Source organism: Rattus norvegicus, chromosome 6 (genome assembly GCF_036323735.1).
Source record: "Rattus norvegicus strain BN/NHsdMcwi chromosome 6, GRCr8, whole genome shotgun sequence".
Lineage (NCBI taxonomy): Eukaryota > Metazoa > Chordata > Mammalia > Rodentia > Muridae > Rattus > Rattus norvegicus.
In genome coordinates, this window is record NC_086024.1 from 31,278,776 (window position 1) to 31,299,218 (window position 20,443).

The 20,443-nt window shown below is 47.2% G+C and overlaps 1 protein-coding gene, 1 long non-coding RNA gene and 1 pseudogene across 2 annotated transcripts in view; 1 reads left to right on the top strand and 2 right to left on the bottom strand.

Moving 5' to 3' along the window:
• The first annotated feature begins 54 nt into the window (after positions 1 to 54).
• Positions 55 to 16,297, top strand: LOC108351187 (uncharacterized). The gene is made up of 2 exons (XR_001838298.3): positions 55 to 193; positions 16,112 to 16,297. It is a non-coding gene; the product is annotated as an uncharacterized LOC108351187 (long non-coding RNA).
• On the bottom strand, positions 7,769 to 16,078 carry LOC108351186 (60S ribosomal protein L37 pseudogene; annotated as a pseudogene).
• Dpysl5 (dihydropyrimidinase-like 5) overlaps positions 16,260 to 20,443 on the bottom strand; it is an 84,314-nt gene continuing 80,130 nt past the window's right edge. The window contains 1 exon segment of the mRNA NM_023023.1: positions 16,260 to 19,372. Coding sequence (NP_075412.1) covers positions 19,287 to 19,372 — 86 coding nt within the window. The 3' untranslated portion in view covers positions 16,260 to 19,286.

The window sequence follows — 20,443 nt, forward strand, 5'->3', positions numbered from 1 at the left end:
GCGCAGGCGCGATGCGGCCACGGCTGTCAGGCCGAGCGGGGCGGGGCCAGGGCACCCGCCGTCTCCACAGCAACCAGGCGGCGAGAGGAGGACAACCGCTACCTCTACACCTCGTCCTAGCAACGGCGGCGCGAGGTGCGGGAGCCGAGAACAATCCCTCTAGATCGCCATAGCAACGAGAAGAAACTGACTGGTAAACGTACCGCGGTATGGAGGGAACGCTCTTACCTTGTCACCATGGCAACTGGGAACAGCCCCTTCCTTTTGCCTTAGCAACAGGGTAACAATTCCTCCACCCGGAGTAGTACAAGAAGGAACAAATCTTTACTTCTAATTCCATAGTAGTAGAGGAATGAAGGGGTCTTTCTTCTCTTTCGCTGGCATCGGAGGATTGATGCGGGGTTTGATGATCTTTCTTGCTTTATGACTTTCAGTTGCAGTCTGTTCCTCCAAATCTTCATGTAGTTTTCTCAACCTCTCAGTAAAACACCCATTAGTCTCCTACGAGGAAGCCTGCGCCTTTACCTCTTAAGTCGAGCTAAGAGAATGGCATTTATACACGTGTTCGAGGGTTTTGTTTGTGTGTCGTTAAGATAGGTTCTCCCAGCCTAGTGAATTTATATAGACTTACACCTGTAATTCCAGAACTTGAGAGATGGAAGCAGGGGGATTGCTGAAAGTTCAAGGGCATCCTGGGCTACGGAGTGGAGTACTCTCTTAACACCAAAACAAAAGCAAAAGACAGGGGCGCTTTTCTGTAGTCTGGTGACCTTGAGTTCATTGTCTTCGGTCAGCTATCCCCTTGAGTATTTACCAACTGGAGTCCCTCTCCAGTGCAGTTGCCAGTAGCTCTTGTCCCTTCCTCTGGCCCACTAGCTGGTGTAGATTCTATTAGTCACAACTAGGTCCTTCTTTGACGTGCCCACTCATGTTACCAAATTCCTTGTTTCAACTCTGCTTTGGTGGGTCTTCTCAGGTTGGGTACCTCCTCTTCCTCTCAATGCCTGCAGTCCTTGGCCCACTGGTCTCTCTGGGATTTTGTATGCCTAACACCATTGAGAGCTCATTGGCTTGGTTCTCTTTGTGCAGGCGTCTTCTGTTTGTCCCTCGCTAAGCCCAGATTCTCATGAATGTCTTGGGATCACCTTGGAACCAGTCTTGTTCCTTTGTTACACACGTGTTACACACATGTTACAGTAGCGCCCTTTGTTTACATTTGCACTTCTGTCTCTGCACTCAGACCTTGTGTGGGCAGGAATTCTGCCTTAATTCATCAGCCTCCCTGGCATCTAGGACAGAATGTGACACATACGAGAGTTCCACTAAATGTTTATGTGATTGACTCAAGGGAAGACTAAGGTCTTCATTCTTCCTTACTTTCTTGTACTTAGCTGCTTTAGTCTCTGAGACCAGACCTTCCTCGTTGTCTATGAACCTATTTGTCGTTAGCTACTCTTTTAGCTGGCCCACACCTGTAGTTTTAATTTTTTCAAACCTTATTTTTTAATGATGGTTCTTAAACGCTTTAACCTCCCTTATAACCGACCACCCACCAGAGATAGTGGAAAAGAAAGGATACAGGGGAAGTAGACCTGTTTAGAAAGAGTCTTTGGAACAACTCCCATCTGTGTTGTTTGTCTGGAAATCAACAGTTAACAGATTAGCAGGCAGTGGCAACTTGATGCAGTCACAAACATTTCATGGCTACATCAGCAGTCCTGTTTGGTAGAGTCAAGTTAGCAACAGTGGTGACATGACTTAGCAGAGACAGCCAGACCTCAGCTTCGGCTTGAGTCAGCAGGAGGGACCAACAGGAACATCAGAAGTTCTTGGCTGTGCCTCTCTCAGGGAGGCGAAGATCAAGGAAGATGTGAGACCCACCAGCATTGTACGGGAAGCCTGGCTCAGCCTCCTCACCTCAGCCTCATCGAGTTCTATTTATACCCTCCAAACATCACGTGTCCTCCACGTGCCTTGTCTCAGCACGTGCATCCAATCAGCCGGAGTCCGAGGAGTCCCGACAAATGCAGCTCAACTATATAATGTACGGCAAACTAATACATGTGTGTTGTTAGCAAAGAATCCTTCATCACGTGACCTTTCACGTGATGCTTGCTTTAGCAGAATGTCCTCTCTCCTGTGTCTGCTTCAGTGGAAAGTTCCTTCACGAATCTGCCTTAGTCTTTCACCTGTGTCCTTTTTAGGAAAACACTTCTTCACCTGTTCACCCCAGCAAAACACCATCCAACACAACGAACTCTCCAGAGAACCCTCAAGTTTCCACTTCACACCCCCTCGCCCTTTTGATCTTAATGGTAAGGCTCTCATCATCAACTAACCAAGACTTTGGCATTTTCTGGCTCCTGAAACCTCACTCTTGCAGCCCTCCCTTCCACACTGAAGTGTATGTTCATACTGGCTGACGACATCCTGCATCCCCTCCTTGACTCTGTCTACTCTTTTTAATGAGCAAACATCAGCTTATTTTGATTGCACCCCTTTGATGAACAACGCTGGATTCTGCTAGACACATTGACATGCCAGAGGTGATATTTTTTCCTTGAGTGACTTAAAATTCAGCCTTTCTCCTCCAAGTCTTCCTGTCTGGTTACTATGAATTCCATTCCAGAACCATCCAAGGCCTACTGATGTCAAAGCACCTGAACTGGGTCCATTTTCTCAGGCAAAAGAGGAGACAAATTAGAGAGTAAGGAAAAACAAACAAAGAAAACCCCCAAAACAAAACGAACAAACAAACAAACAAACCCGGCATGCAGTGTGAACCAGTTCCCTCCTCTCCCATCTAAAGCAACCGTCAAGGAAAAAGTTCTGTTTGACAAATGATACCCAAGAAAAAGTGTTAGAAAGGCAGATACCTGTTTATGTTTGCTCCCTGGTCACAGAGCCAGGAAACGTGAACGGTTCCTGACTGCACCTTCAAGGTGTTTGGACGCTGTGAAAACGGGTGGGGTTTCAGACCCGGTTTCCTTCCCTTTCCCTTTGTGAAGTTCTAGCTCAGCTCTGTGCGTGCAGGTGTAGACCTGGGTGGTATAGACAAACCCTGAATAATCCTGAGATGAAGGACTATAATTCTTGATTCATCATCTCTCATCACACCCGAGGTGAGAAGGTCACCCTAGAAAACAGTCTACCTCCCCCTCTCCCAGATTCTCATGTGTTAGCATCTTAAGGGTGTTTTTGTTTTATCTGTATCTACATAATGAATCACTGTAAGTTCTATGGTATAAACAATCATTATGTTATCTTAATTTCTGTCCTAGGAGTTTAGGGTGAGCTCATTTGGATGGTTCTGGTGTCACTGGAGTCAAATGATGGGGCTTACATATCAGGGGCTTCTGGACAACCTCCTGTCTTCATCTGTTGGCTTCAGAACAACTGGGCTATTCACACAGTAGGAGAAGGTTTTAGGGGTAGATGCTCCAATGCAGAGAAAAGCAAAATCCTTTTTATAACCCAGCTTCAAAATTCTATACTTGAGCCATATCTCGTTGGAAAACACACACACACACACACACACACACACACACACACACAGACACACAGAGAGATACACACATAGAGATACACAGACACACATAACACACAGATACACATACACAGAGATACACACACAGAGATACACACAGAGAGATACACACAGAGAGATACACAGACACAGACACACACACACACACACACTGGCAAGACGTGGGGCATAGTTCCCATATCTCAATAGGAGAAAGGTCAAAGTCATATAACAGAAGATGTATGGGACTTTTTTATATGTGTGTGTTCATGTGAATCTATGCATATGTGTGCATGTGTGTGGAAGCCTGAGGTCAGTGTCAGTTGTCTTTCTTGTTTCTTTCCCTCTTTCTTCCTTTTTCCTTTTCTCCTTTTTTCTTATTTATTTGAGGCAGGGTTTCACTATGTAGTTCTGACTAGCCTGGGATTCACTATGTGGATCAGTCTGACTTCAAATGTATAGAGATCTGCCTGCCTATGCTCCCCATGTTAGGATTGAAGATTTGAACCAACACATTCAGCCTCTACCTTTTTTTTTTTTTTTTTTTGGAGGCAGGATCTCTTACTAACCCCACTGGAGCTCTCTGATTGGCTTTTTCCAATGAACTTCAGGGATCCACCTGTCTCCACTACCCCTAGCACTGGAATTACAGACTCATTCCCCCCTGCCCAGCTTTTACTTGGGTACTGGAGATCAAACCTAATCCCCATGTTGTGTCACAGGTCGTTTATCACCAAAGCGTCTCCCTGGTGTGATAAATATACGTGGGTGGGAACTGTTGCTGAGGCCAATAATTTGGGAGATATAATTTGCCATACTTTGACATTTGTTCTCAAAATACACTCATCTCCTCCCCTATGTCTCATTCCGTCAGCCCGGTGACAGATCTCATCATCTGAATCAGGTACCTATGTGTATGTAGAACCTTTGGTCCTGTATCCTGGGTGCAATTCCTGGGTACCGGTCCACCCATTAGTTGGAAGAACTGTGAAGTCAAGAACCTCGCCCTCTGTCTCTTACACCATCCACATACAGTAGTATCCCAGATGTGGGGTCACTGATACAGATGCTCTCATTTCAAAAAGGGGGGAAAGTGAAGGTGTAGACTGGAATTACTAGTACCTAGTGGCTGAAATCCAGCGATACTGCCACTGCTTGATTTAGAATTCAGCGTTACTCCACTTACTTATATAAATGTAAACATGGATCTCTTCCCAATGGGAAATAATTCTTTCTTTCTTTGTGTGTGTGTGTGTGTGTGTGTGTGTGTGTGTGTGTGTGTGTATAGGGGGTGTAGGTATGGTTCATGTTTTTAATATTTCAAAGACAGGGTATTTCGCTGGCCTAGATCTTGACCACCTGGCTGGCTGGCTGACCAGTCAGTTGCAGGGATACGCTTGTCTTTGCCTCTTCAGACTGGGTAATACACGTGAACCATGACGTCTGTTGTTGTCGTTTTTAGACTTATGTTCTGGGTATAGAATTCAGGTCTTTATGCTTCCTAGGCGAGTGCTTTACTGACTGAGCTCTCCTGAGCCCAGATAATTTACCTTAATGCTCAATATATGACAGTATTTATCTACCAGTTTATTTTGAAATAAGGTTTTCAGTAGCCCGATCAAACTATGTAGCTGAAGCTGGCCTTGAACTCTCGATCCTCCTGCCTCTGCCTCCCAAGTGCTGGATTTCAGGTGTAGGCTTCACCCAGATATAGGAGAACCTTCATGTGTTCTCATCAGGCTGTACTTACATTCATGCTTCCGTGCACAGTTTGCTGGCATCCACCTCTAGCTATTGTGCTGTATGCCACTGTAAACACCGACATCTCTCTGAGGCCTTGGTTTACATTATTTGGTGCATATCCTTGGAAGTGGGATTGTTGGAATGCGAGGTAGTTCTGTTTTTATTTGTTGTCTTCTGTTTTTTGATAGTCTGATGTCTGTGAACTGCACTCTCATTGTGACCGGTCTCTGCCTTCGACTCTGAGACTATTTCATATTCTTTTGGCCACTTGTATATCTTTGTGTGGGGCGGGGTAGGGGAGGGACTGTCTCTTAGAATCCCCTTTCCCATTTTTTTTTTTTTTTGGTTCTTTTTTCCGGAGCTGGGGACCGAACCCAGGGCCTTGCGCTTCCTAGGCAAGCGCTCTACCACTGAGCTAAATCCCCAACCCTCCCTTTCCCATTTTTTGAGTTGTGAATTTTTTTCTGTTGTTCAGTAGTAGGGGTGTTTTTGGTAACTGACCTCTTATAGGATGTATAAATCGCAAAGAATTCCTCTTACTCTGGGTTTTCTTTTCACTCTGTTTATATTGTTGATAGTGTTTTTTGTTTTTTTGTTGCAATAGTTAGCTAATTAGCTTTGAGCTCCTGGCTGGTTGCACTCCCAGTCACTCACCAGAGCCCTCTGGATTCTGGAATGAAAGACACACACACACACACACACACACACACACACACACACACACACTTCAATTAAATTTAATTACCAGCTCAAAGGCTGGGCAGTTCTAATCCTCCACCTGGTTAGCATACGTTTGCCTCCAGTGCTCCTGGCTCAACACCTTCTAAATCTATGTTTTATCTTTGCTGCCCTATTACCTTCTGGGCAGCCCCTCTCTAGGGCCGCTTTCTCTTCCCACCTTCATTTTTGGATGAATTTTCTTCTTCAGCATTAAATCTGATCTATCTCCCTCTGAGATGGGGCGATCTTCCTCTCCTTCTTTCTCCCAGTTCCTAGCCCTCCAAAATCCAAAGGTCCCATCTCAGTCTACCTGCCCAGCCATTGTTCATTGGTTCTTTATTGATAGGTCAAAAATCAGTTATGGACAAGGACTCTCAGCATCGGGACACGCAGATTCCTGAATTTGGGGGCAGGATTAATTCAAAGCATTAGACCCAATCCCCAAGAGTTTTTGATGAACAAGTTTTAAGAATCATGTTCATGAAATGAAGTTTGTTCACAGTCTCTCTTGTTGCCTGTTAGTTTGATGCTCTGCCATGATACCTTTGACATTTTTCATTCTACCTTGTCCCATAAATGTAACCTTGAACGCTGGATGCTCCCCAGGGTTTCTAGACCACCATTCTGCCTGTTCTCCTCTCTACACTGTTCCCTGAGTGTCCCCATCTTTTCCTGTAACTTCTGAATCTATGTGCTCCACCCGAGTCACTTCTCCCACCTCCTAGACCTTCAAGACAGTTCAGACATCAAAAGCTCAGTGACCTTAAGCAAAATATATTCTCCCTTCCACCCACCAATACCCATTCCATAGTCCCAATGCTGTTAATGGTGTCAAAAGCCTGCTGTGAGCCTACCCACCCCTCTCCCCAACTCCCGGGATGCCTTTCTACTAAAAGCAGTTCTCCTGAAATGTCAGTCACATGTTTGTGGCCGTCTGACCTCTCACCATGACCATCTCTGACCCAGGATATTGGGTCTTCTCACACCTCCTTGCCTTGTTAGACTCCATTTCTGATCCACCCTCAGCATCGCTGCCTTAGGGCTCTTTCTACAAGTTGAAGCCTGTCACACAACACTGGGCTTAGTTCCTTATGGCTTCCCTCACAACCTGGCTTATGGGAAAGTTATATAATTACAGAGGACGAAAGATCTATAGAATGGTCCAGGTTTTTGTTTTGTTCAGAGAGTAAGAACAACAATATCTTTTGTTTATTTGTTTATTCATTTCCACGACGACGACAACAACAACAACAACAGGTACAGAAACCTGGAACTCACTCTGCAGACCAGGCTGACCCTGAACTCAGAGCTCTGCCTGCCTCTGCTTCCTGAGTGCTGGGATTAAAGGCGTGTGCCACCACCGCTATCCATATCTTTTACACTGAAATGACTGGAGGTATGAAGTAGATATAAAACCAAGTGATTTTGAAAATAAGACTTGTCTTAGTGTTTCCAGGGCTGTAAAGAAAAACCATGACCAAGGCAACTCTTATAAAGGACAGCATTTAGTTGGAGGCTGGCTTACAGGGTCTGAGGTTCAGTCTATTATCATTACAGCAGGAAGCACGGCAGTGTCCAGGCAGGCAGGGCCCTAGAGGAGCTGAGATTTCTACATCTTGTCCTGAAGGCAGACAGGAGAGCATTGTCTCCCAGGCAGCTAGGAGGAAGGTCTCTCAAAGCCCACCTCCACAGTGCCCACTTCCTCCAGCAAGGCCACACCTCCTAATATTGCCATGCCCTGAGACAAGCATATTCAAACCACCACAAGACTAAAGAAAAGCTGGCGTTCCAGCTAAAATGCTCTTCATATGATACCGCCCACACCTTCAGAGGTACTTCAATGATGAAGTTTGGGGGCCACTTGCTCAAAGATAAGAGTTTAGGTTCTTACATAAGGTAGACACAAGATTTACCATTTTTATTTATCCACTGCTCTTTTTCTGTCCCCCCATGGCCATGCTCCTCCACATACAGGAAAGCAAGTACTTGGAATTGTACAAGCAGACAGCTGTTTCATGGCTATGGGGTGGTCCTGTCTCAGGTAAACATCCAACCATTGACCAAGACCAGTTTCCATGTTTCCTCCTCTGTGGCTCTGTCACGGGCGTCTTCTAAGTGTGGGAATGTTTGCATTCATACAGAGGCACAGAAGTGTTAATAACTCACCTAAGACTACGTGGCCAGTGGACATCAGCAGTAGGTTCTGGCTGGGTGGTGGTGGTGGTGCATGCTAACTTTAGTCCCAGCACTAGGAGGGCAGAGGCAGGCAGATCTCTGTGAGTTGGAGGCCAGCCAGGGCTGTAGAGAGGAGAAATAACAATAAACAAACAAACAAGAATTCGAACAAGTCGCTTCTGAACTTATGGCCAGCGCCCAGGTCCACACTTCCCCCTAGTCCTGTGCTTGCCCTGCTTTCTGACTACCACCATTTGTCAACGTGTCCCCAACTCACTTCTAGATGCAGGGGCTGTCCTTGGCTCAAGTTTGAACTACCTAATGCAGGTTAGGAGATGATATGCAAGCTCTTATTAAATGGATAGTGGAAGAGTCAGCAAGACAGACAGACAGGAATTGCAACATGAATATATGACATCTTTATTAAACGCAAATTTCTGATTTTTCTTTTCTTTTTAGTACAAGTGTGCCACAAACACTATTTGTGACATAGTTATTTTTATGTGAAGTTCAAATTTAAATGGCTGTCCTGTTTTATTTATTTGGAGACAAGCATGAGAGTAAACTTTCTTTTTCTTTTTTTTCGGAGCTGGGGACCAAACCCAGGGCCGTGCGCTTACTAGGCAAGCGCTCTACCACTGAGCTAAATCCCCAACCCCCGAGAGTCAACTTTCTTAAGTGAGTTCCAGGTACGATAAAAATGGCTGTGTTCCCTGGCTACATCGCTTTAAACCCTTCTGGGGGTCCAGGACCAAGCATAGAAACTGGCTGTTTTTGCTTGAGCACCTCTTGTGTTCTGTGTGTGTGGCTTAAGCCAATATAGTCACTGATGAGCTTACAGTGCCATCTGGAGGTCCTTCTGGGTAGTGCTGTGACTGGAGTCCAGCCGACCCAACCTGGAAGAAGGGTCTGGCTAGGGCGGAAATGGATGGGCCAAGGGAAGAGACACCTTTCTGGAAACTGCTGCTTTGGCTAAGGATGAAGGCATGCCAAAGGAGGTTAACACCAAGTGCTTCCCTGTCCCTGAATCCCCTGCTTCCCCAGGTGATCTTTACATTTTCCAAGGCATGAAGTAATAAAGTAAGACTTTCCGCCCCTGTCTTTTCTCTCTTTCTGTGTGATAATCTCATTTGACATATACACTTTTAGATTACATTGAAATAAAATGTGTGTGTGTGTGTGTGTGTGTGTGTGTGTGTGTGTACGCGTGTGTTTTTGGTGTCATATGTATGGGTCTGATACTTAAAGCTCTTAAAGATGTACATCTATGCTTTTTTTTCATAAAAATTTGTATCTTTAGCTCTTAGATTTACATTTTTAGCCCATTTTGGCTGAGTTTTGCATACTGTGAGACAAAATCCCAATTCCAATTTCTTTTGCAGGTAGCTGTCTACATGTCTAGGCACTGATTTCTTAAGAAAACTGTTTTTTTCTTCACGGAATCACCTTGAAATTGCTACTGGAGTTGCAGGGTCAGAGTCCGGGCCTTTGCAGCTCTAACAAGCAAGGCTAGGTTTTCATCCTCTACAGGCAGATGACAGTGACAAACAGAGACAGATTTATCCGATGTGTCTGTATCGGAAGAACCAGTAAGGAGGGTCAGCGGTATCCCCAAGCCCATCTTCCGAGTACTGACATGAGGCCTAAATATCGAGGAAGAGGAATGCTTAACTGGGCATTTCGGGCCATGAAGTGGTCCTGCCCCTCCCTGACCCAATGCTGACTGCTGCCGTTGGCTCTCGGTCTGTCCTTCGTCATTGTCAGCATAGTTAATGGGTAATCTCCTTCCAGAAGACAAGTTCCCCTCTGGCTGATGTCAAGGTCTCAGGCCTTTCTTTCCCCAGCATGAGTCTGGTCGGTGGAAATGTCAGCTCCTTAGTGGCCACTGTCCCAGTCTGCTAGCTGCAGAGGACAGGCTGTGTCCTTATCTTCACGCCTGCCGCATGTGTGGTTTGGATAAGGTCTGAGTGTGTTTCTCGAAGGTTGTTGTGTTGGTTGGAAGGGTCGATGTGGAGGGATATTTAAGAGGGAAGGCCTAGCGAGAGAGAGGTAATTAGGTCGCTGGGGACTCCGTCTTTATGACTGGATTCATGATGGTTCCACCAGCTCCTTTAAGATATTTCTTATTTTACTCTTCTGAGTCCTTTGTTGCTCCAAATGAACGTTAACACCAGCTCTCCATCTCTACGGCTAGGATTCTGCTGGGGATCACACAGAATCTATGGGTCATTTGAGGGACAATGACCGCCTTAGTGCTATGAAGGCATCTGATTCATGACCATGGAATTATCTTTTATTTATTTAGATCTTTTAAACATTCCCAACAGTCCCATGGGTTCCCATGGGTTTCAGACCACAGCAGCTGTACTTGTGTGGCTAAATTTATGGTTAAGCACTTCATATTTTTTCATTTTAAAAACGTTTACTTTACGTGTATGTTTGTGTGTGCAGCTGTTTGTATGTGCATATATGTAGGCAACCAGAAGAGGGTGTCAGAGTCCCTCAAACTGCAGTCACATGTAGTTTCAAGCTGCCAGGTGGGGGCTGGGAACTGAATTTGGATCCTCTCGGAGAGAAGTGAGTGCCACTGAGCCATCTCTCCAGCCCTCACGCTCTTCTTTTTGATGCTTCTGTAACTGGAATTGCTTTCCTGATTTCACTCGTGAACTGCACAGGTCTCACTCTACACCAGCAGGAAAGAACCTTGCACACCGCCCTTCACACGGCTATGTGTCTTTACCTTGTATGTAAGTTCCGTGTGTGTGTGCACATGGCTGACAACGTTGGCCTCTCCATCTTAGGCCATCTTGCACATAATAGACAAGAAGATGTGTTCCTTATATCTTAAACACTTAATGTTCACAAGCAGAGTCAGGACAAAGCGTATGCATTGTATGATTCTATGAATTAGCGTTCAAAACCAGACAAGGCTCTTTGCCAGGGAAGTAGCTATCCATGGGGGGTGGGGGACACTGATATGACAGGAGAGTCATGAAGCAGACTTCCCAGGTGCTGTTTCCAGCTGCACGTTCGTTTCATGCAGATTTATTAAGTTGTGTACTTAGATCTCGGAAGTTGTTTGTACACCTTACACCCACACATTTGAGAAAAAGATGTCAAGGAAAAAGGTGAGACCGTACCACCTCATCGAATGCCTAACCCATCAGTTAAACAGTGTGTCAGCCATTCACGGACTCTTTTCAAATTTTCTTTTTCTTTTTTTTTTGAAACCAGAACATTTATTTTATGATCGATTGAAATACTCAAGATGAACTGGATGCTGCAACAGCTGCCCTCCTGGTTTAGGTGTTGTTCCTTCACGGAATCCATGTCTGAATCTTCAGGAGACAATCTTTAGGTGCCTCATCTGACCAGTCCCAGTAGTGTTTCGCCTCTTAGCCTTGGCACTCCAGTTATACTTCCTCTTGCGCTTGGCAGGGTAGCCACATTTGCCACAGGTCGACTTCTGAAGGACAGGCCTTGGAGCCACAGCGGCAGCACAGCGTGTGCGTCTTATTGTGACGCTTTCCAAAGGATGACCTTCCTTTCGTCATCTTGTTTCTACCAGCGAGGCTAAAGAGTCGAATTTTCTTTTAGCCACAGTGCCCACTTCCTTTTGCAAGCACCTTTCCTTGAGTTTTAAAAGGGTCCTTTCCTCTACCCACCACAAGATATTTCCTGGAGGGGCTTAGTTTACACCCATGTCTAACAGAAAGTCTATACATTTGACAATCAAAGAATTGAGATGTGACAGGGATTACGCTGCCACCTGCTGTGTTACTTCGGTCTGCATTTCGAGCCTCAGTCTGATGTACACATATGGCCCTCTGTTTCCTGTAGCATCACAGTGGTCAAGCAGGACCTGGTGCAACATGGTGCCTGATCTTGGTGGCAGAGGGTTGACAGGTGAAGCCATGGGGAAGAACATGGAAGACTCCTTGGGGTCCTGCCTCTGAGTGATCCTGGGATGCTATGGTCAATCCCTGTTTGTGATACTTTTCATCCAGAATGTCTTGCCACACAGAATTGCATAAACTTAGCTCTGCCGTCCTCCTTTTTAAAACTCCCTTATACAATATTCTAAAGCAATGACCTCCTTCCGTCACTAAGCTCCACACAGATTTATCAAGCTGTGTGCTTAGATCTCTCTTCGTCTCATTGATGTTGACATTTTGGGTTGAAGAATCCCTAGTTGCGGTGGCTGCCCCGAGTGCACCCCGAGAAGATGGCTTGGCAGCATCCTGGAGCGCTATCCACTAGATTCCAGTAGTGCTAGTCTGCTGCGCTGTGACAACCAAAAGAATGTCCAAATATTTCCTACTCTTGACTCCGAGAGGACAAAACTGCCCCTGGCTGAGAGCCACTCGGCTCCATGAGCAATTTCAGACCTCCAGTCTAGAAGGGAGCCCCACTTGGCTCGCATCAAGTTAAACCATTATAATCTCCAATGACCACGATGACAGATGAACGAGCGGTGTCTGAGGAACAGAGTGGAGGGCAGCATTCTTTTATGGCCTCTGGGACCAATTCCCAGGAGCTTCACAACCACAGTGCAGACAGAGGGAGAAATTACAAAGCATCCTGTGGAAAGACACTACTTGGGCCACATCACGGATGTTTACTCCTGGAGACCTGGGTGTTGAACATCAGCAGCCCCCACGTAGCAACTCCTCCTAAGATGTCTACAGTGGGCCTGAAGTTCCTCTTCTGGGCCTCCAGGAATTCTGATGATCACCACCACCGCCATGGGAGCAGACCTGTAAGGCGTTGGTTGTTACTGGAGTGTCTGGACATGGGGCTCAAGACACTCAAACCCCCGTCCTTTCCCAGTAGTCTCAGTTTTCTTAGGCATGAAGAGGTCAAGCCTTTCCCAAAAGTCTGTTAGTGATGTTAACTCCTCAGGTGCCTTGAAATGTGGCGTGGTGGGGCTGAGGCGGGGGCGGGGGGACTTCAGGGTTCTCAATCTTGCCTAATTCAGGCCAGTTTACAATGAAGACTTCCAGCAACACAGAGGCACTGGTTAGATGACGTCACCAAAGCTTGAAGAGCAGTGGGCAAAGTTTCCAGTTGGGTGACCTTGGCTTTACAGGGAGTTACCCCCAGAGGGCCTTGGAGAGCTTGCATTCCTATAACCATGTTGTGGGTCCATTGAGAAACGACATACAGAAATCCCATCTCAAAAGAACGGGTTTTCCTCTTAATAAAAAAAGAAAAGTGGAAAATTTGCATATCAAGGAAATTTCCAATGCATTCGTGTGATTCACCAGAAAATGGTGCTCATCCGGGATTCAGATATCACTGTAAGGCAAGACATGGAGAGGAGCAAGGCGGTTCTAAAGCAAACTTCCACAGGGTGGTAAGCGCGATGTGCTGCTTGTTGGCAATGCTTTGTGAAAGCTGCCTAGTAAAATCCTGTCTCAGAATAAAATAAAATAATAAAATAAAATGACTAGGATGCTAGTGTCTACCCTTCCCAGTATCATGGTTTCTTCTTCATACCTAGGGCTCCTATGAGCCCCTTTCACAGGTCCTAATGTCACTTGTGCCCGCATGTGAGTCAACCTGTAATTCCAAGAAGTCAAGGCTGATGACTGCATAGCTGCTTATTCTCTGTCTGATCCTAATTTTCTTTTCTTTTCTTTTCTTTCTTTTTTTTTTTTCGGAGCTGGGGACCGAACCCAGGGCCTTGTGCTTGTTAGGCAAGCACTCTACCACTGAGCTAAATCCCCAACCCCTGATCCTAATTTTCAAGTCCAAAACTGTGGCTCTTTTCCCACAGCACGTATATTAAGGTATCCAGGGTCTTATCAAGTAAGAACCTGTAAACCGCCTCGGGCCATGCAGACAGTCCATCGCACAGGGCAGTGCCTTTCTCTTTTTTGAGGCAGGGTCTTACTCTGTAGCCCTGCATGCTTTGCCTCCTGAGTGCCGGGACTGAAGGTTGTGTCTTCTCTCTCCCCACCAGTACTTCATGTATTTAGTATAGATTGGTCAAAATCTACTGTGCCCTCCAGATTTTCTCCCTTATCTAGAATTTCCTCATTAGGGTTCTATCTCCGAGGGTTAAGAAATCACCACAAGGTATCCCACAGCATTAACAATACAGTCACTCTGAGACAGGGTCTATGTATATGTGACCCAGACTGACCTCACACTCAGGATACCCCTGCCTCAGCCTTCCAAATACTGTGACTAGAGCTTGTACTTCACTCATTTTGGTGGAGTTTAATCAGGTGAGTTTAATCTCCTAACATTCAAGGGTTTTTGAGGTCTAGTTGACATACTCGATGGTGGGGTTCTAGAAAGCAAGTGAGCAAGCAAAGGCCCTTCAAAGACCCCCGAGGTCCTGGGATGACTAATCCCAGTACTTAGGAGCCAGAGGCATGCAAATCTCTGAGTTCAAGGCCAGCCTGGTCTACAGAGCCAAGCTTAGGCAGTAAGGGAAACCATTAAAAACAGAAATCTGATGAAGATGTAATTGAACCAGGAGGCCACGTTCCAACTGCAGCGAGCAGCAGACCTTGGCAGCTTTGGCCCCGTGGTTCTGGCTCTAGAGTAAAGAGATCACCATCTGTGATTAAGGAAAGTTGCTGAAGCCAACTGTATGGCCAGGGTGTCTGGGCCTGCATGGAGGCCCAGAGAGGCCATTATATGAAGCTGTGAAGGTGAACCCCGGATTGCCTTGGAGACCCCAAGATGTTAGAGATGCCAGGGCTGTGGGATACCTGCTGAGGAAAGCAGCTAACAGGGAGTGGAGCCAACCTAAGAGAAAGAGGGGCGTTGCAGTCAAGAAGCTGAAAGGATTTGGAGATCTGAAGAGTATTTTGACACCAGACATGGAGAGGTTCAGAGTTTGCCCAGCTGCTTTTCAGTCTTGCTTTGGTCCAGTGTTTCCTCACTCTGCTCCCTTCCTATGTTTTGAATGGTAATGCATATCTTGGAATAATATGTTGGGGAACTCTGTGATCTATGTTTTCAATTTTGATTTTATAGGCAGATTACAGTTAAGAGACTTTGTGAATCTCAGAAAAGACTTTGAACCTTTGTCGATTGTTGAGACTGTGATAGACTATGTGGACGCCTGAAGTTGGACTAATTACATTTTGCATTATGTTATGGCTGTAGGCTTATTGGGGCCAGGGAGTGGAGAGTGGTTTGAATAGGTTTGGCCCTCATAGACTCATGGTTTTGAATGCTTGGAAATAGGGAGTGGCGCTATTGGAAGGTGACCTTGTTGGAGGAGGTGTGGCCTTGTTAGAAGAAGTGTGTCAGTGCAGTTGTAAAAATAAGAGAAGTGTGTCACTGAGGAGGTGGTGCTTTGAGGTCTTAAATGCTCAAGCTAAGCTCAGTGTGAAATACAGCCAGCTTCCTCTTCCCTGCACGCAGATTAAGATGTAGAATTCCAGTTGGAGAGATGGCTCAGAGGTTGAGAGCAGAGACTGCGCTTCCAGAGGTCCTGAGTTTAATTCCCAGTAACCACATGGTGGCTCACTACCTCTGGCGTGCAGACAGAACACTGTGTATGTAATAAATAAATACATCAAAAAAACAAAACAAAACAAAACAAAACAAACAAACAAAAAAAAAACCCTCAGATCCTTCTCCAGCACCATGTCTGCCTGGACGCTGCCATGCTTCTGACCACGATATTGGACTGAACCCCCAAACCTGTTAGCCAGCCCTGAATTAAATGTTTGCCTTTATAGACTTGCCTTGGTCATGGTGTCTCTTCACAGCAATGAAACCCTAAGACAGAGGGGTCTAGATCCTTCTTTTTTTGTTTCTAATGCCTCCTCTGGTTTTTCCTATTTCAGATAACACGTCTACTCTCCCAAGAAATCTGGCTGAAAATTTTCTTTTCCACTGTCAGAAATCCTGGGCTTTCGGGAGAGGGATGACCCTTAACACAAATGTTTATTTTTAAACTTTTTATTTTTGTATCTCCAGACCTTGCCCAGACCTCCCAGTAAGCTGCCACTGGATCAGAGGGATGGATCAACGCCATTCTCCTAGCAACGGAAGCGTCACATAATTGCTGCCAGGGAAGCTTTCTGCCAGGCTACCTCTTCTTGAAAAAACACAACAGAAGCGGAGTGAGAAGTAGCTACAGTTTAATACAAACCTGCACCAGAACACAACGTGTTGGGCTGTTTTGTTTTGCCTCAAACGGTGGCCAAAGCACAGGGCCATGTGTCGTCTCAGGATTGATACAACCTTAGCACCATGACATTTACAGAGAGGGGGGAGGGTCACTTGGGTGCTGGGGTGCTGGCAGCTCCATTCTGACCCCAGACTGTGCCTGCCACCTCAGCAGCTGGAGGGGGTTTGGCTTCCTTGTGGTTCTGTGGTTTCTGGGTCAATATAAGAGATGCCCTCATCACGGCATTGGCTTGACAAGCGACCTACTGTGGACTCCTAGCACTACACACACACGCGCACACACACACACGCACACACAGTAGCACAATTTTCTGGTAAGTTAACCCCACAAACCTAAGAGCAGCTAAGGCGAGAACAACAGTGTTTATTCAGCAAGTACAAGGCCAGTTTGAGAGCTGCATTCGGTGCAACCAGAGACCGCTTTCGCTCCAGCCAGCAGCCACTGGACCTGTGGCTGGAGCTCTGCATGGGGCAGGGAGTGGACACTGGGGGGATGATGGTTTGTTTGGCTCTTTAAGCCTCCTATCTAGAAGCTCCTGGGTGAGCACAGTCTATGTAAGGGTGGCCTTGGGACTGTAGAAGGGCGGGGTGGATGAAGTAGAAGGCCCACAGTGGCCCCTTGAACATGTACTCTCCTACCATTTCAGGTCATACACTTCTCAGGCGGAGGCACTCAGAGAGGGTAAAGCACTCCTGGCCCATGCCAGGTGGCCTGCCTAGCTGGCTCTACCACCCTTTGGATCTTTGGCATCTGCCCAAGGCCCATGACCCAGCAAGGGCAGAAACAGACAAAGATGACGTACAGCTAGGAGTGGTAGCTTACGTGTATAATTCCAGTATTTGGGGAAACAAAGGCAGGCATTCTGTGAGTTCAAGGCCAGGCTACCTAGGCAAGGCTTTGTCTCAAGAAGAAGAAAAAGAAGGAGGAAGAGGAGAATGAGAAGAGAGTGGGAGAGAAGGAGAGGGATAGAAACTGAACCAGGGGTCAATGTCACTGCTTATGTTACCTGTGAAGGGTCATCACCCTCCAGGGTCATTACCTGGGGCTACCTCAGTCTCTGGGTTATTTGTCCCTTCAGCTCCTAAGTGAGGACACTGGGCGCAACTAAAACTGCACACAAGTTCCCAACACTTTTCTAGTCCAGGCTCAAACCAAGAGACTACAGAAGCCAGTTCACGACAAAGATAAAATTGACTTGTGCAAAGCAAGGCAGAACGTGCCCCAGGAAGAAAGTATTCTATCTGGTGGGCCTGACATCAATCCACAACTGTTTCCCATAGCTAGGTTAGACAGTCAAGGCCATAAGAGCAGTCACAGACACTTCTGGGGCCTAAACTCTTGGGGCCTCAGTTTTTAATCTGTGATATGTGGGAGAGTGGTAAGCCCCACCCTACCTCGGAAGCTCCTCAGAGTTTACCTGTCAAGCCTACTCTGTGACAGCTGACACAGGCAAGTGCTTTGATGTACTCGAAGCGGGACAAAAACGTGCAGGGGTGACTGACAAACTCTCTGGGGCCTCTGGGAAGTTTGTGGAGCTCAAACAAAAGTGAAATCATTTGCCAAAGGGGCAGGGGTGAGGCTTATCAAAGGCAGACAGCTGAGCCACTTCCCAGACTGTGTAGCCACCTCTGAGAGCCTCCGAAGAGCTTCTGAGACAGGGCAGGGCCAACCAGTAGTCAACAAGAGAGTAGTGCTGAGTGCAGGATCCCACAGCACTTGTGCAGAGGGGTGGATTCTACAGCTAGGCCTTGTGGGTTGAAGCCCCTTCCCTGGCGGTTGGCTAGCCAACTCTCTCCTACTCTCCCTTTCTCAGCAGTTATGAGGCCTCTTACTAGTCTCACAGGAGGAGCAGCTAGGCCTTGCCCAGCAGAGGCAAGTTAAAGGAAACTATGTTGGGGTATGAGGGTGTGGGTATGGAGTCAATCCTGGGAGTAGTAACCAGGAGCAGAGATGCTGCCTTAAGGTTTCTAGGGTCAGCATCCAGGATCGTTTGAATGTAGGGATGTAGAAGGGGGTGGTAGGAGGTGTGGGATCGGGGAGACATGGTACAGGGCTTCTGGAAGCAAAAGGGTTGGGGGGAAGGGGCCGGGGGGCCAGCCTGCCCCTGCCTCTGCCCTGTACTGTCTGGTTGGTGGCGAGTGCAGCATCTCCTACAAACCGAATCTATTCCCGATTCTATGCTATGCTAGTGACACAAAGCACCGTCATTTTCCACAGGGTGCACAAACAAGTCAAACCAAACCACTGCGTAAACCAAACGTGCAAAACAAAACCATTTACACGCGCCTGGCACCAGCCGCATATGCCCACCCAGCTACCCTTCTGGGACTCCCAGAGGGTGTGGGCAGGGAATGAAAGAGGCTAGCAAAGGACACAGGGTGTCCCAAGCACAGCCACATCCAGGGCGTCCTGACTGTACCCTTGTGGGTATAGCTGGGGTGAATCAGGAGAGATGGGACACCTTGGGCATGACTGGGGAGTTGACACCTGTCTGACTTGGGAAAATGTCACCATGGGGTCTAGGGGGTGAAGAGGGAAGGCCTATACTTATAAAACATTTGCTAAAGTGCTCTGGACACCTGTCTGGTTGGGCAGCAGGGCAGAGCACTAAAGTCTGGGCCTTCCCAGAGCCAGCACAGGAGGTCACGGTGAGAGGAGGGGTAGGGCCAGGTGCTATGCATTGGGTGCTGTGCATAGTGTGGGCTTCTGGGGCCCAGAGAAACCCCAGGGCCAAGGAAGGAAGGGGCAGGGCAGGAGGGACAGCTCAAAGTGCCTTGTTAGGGGTGGATCAAAGCCCCGTGAATCATGTTCAGACAAGGGGAGGGCTCCCTGGTTCCTGGAGCCCTTACTGGTGTGCACTGCCCAGGCCAACCTCTCCCACCCACTGCAGCTGTGGCCGGAAAGTGTGCAGGCAGGTGGTGGTGGAGCAGCCTCACTTGTTGGGGGGCCTGGTCAGAGCCTTTACCAAATACCGCTCGACCTGCCTCCAGGGGGCGCAAGGATCCGAGCTGAGGCCCGCTTTGGAACATGGTCATCAATCTGAGAACCTGTAGGAAGGAAGCAGGGAGGGGTCAATCAGGGCGATGCTTCCTGGACTAACAGGTCCCAGACACCAGGGGCCCAGGGGCTGAGTTAAACCTCTGTGGCTATGCTCTTTCTCCTCTCTCACCATTCCCTTAATGTGCATGTGGAGGCCAGAGAATGCTGTCTGCCTATTTTAAGGCAGGCCTGGTGCTATGTACGTACATGTGCCCAAGGAGGTGATGGATTTCCCTGCAGCTGCTGGATGGTAGGCTGTGAGTGCTGGGAAACTGGGAACTGAACTCAGATCCTCTGAATGAGCAGTACATGCTCTTAACTGCTGAGCCATCTCTCCAGCCCATGCCTGGCTTTTTCAACATGGTTTCTTGCCATTGACCTCAGGTCCTTGTGCTTAAAAGGCAAGTGCTTTATTGACTGAGCCATTACCTCAGTCCCAGGTATTCAGTCTTAATCCTTGTGTCTTTATTCCATTATCTTGACAAGAAAACCAGGGATGGAGGACCTTATATGATTTCCACGGTTTACAGTTTAAGGGGTTTGAAGAGCCTGGGTTTGAACCCAGGTTTTCTGACTCAGAGTCAACACTCTGAGCCTCTTCACTCACTCACAGGATCAGCAAACTCAGTCTCTTTTGTACAATCAGACCAAGGGACTAGCCAGTTATCACCCAGACCTTCAGACACAGGTCTCAGTGAGTAGACCAGAGAACAAAACAGGAAACCAGTAACCATTTTGGAAAACGAAAGAACCATATAACCAAAGGCTCACATCTTGGGTTTCTAAGACTTAGAAGGGAGGGTCTAGTGTCCCTGAGAGCACAGTGGGACATTTGCCAGTATTCCCCATCATCAACAGATTAAGACTTGGGGCTAGAAGAGAGATGACAGGCAACTTGAGGTCTGCTGTGTCTGTGTCGTGTGTGCTCCTTGCCACTGTTCAGTCATGGCTCTTGGACTGGGCAGAAGGGGCCACTGGCTAGTCAGACCCCATTGTCCCAGGGCTCATCATTTTTTGTGGGGTTGGCTTTTTGCAGGCTGTGTGCTCGGGTCCTAGGATTCCACACTCTGGACTGGCAA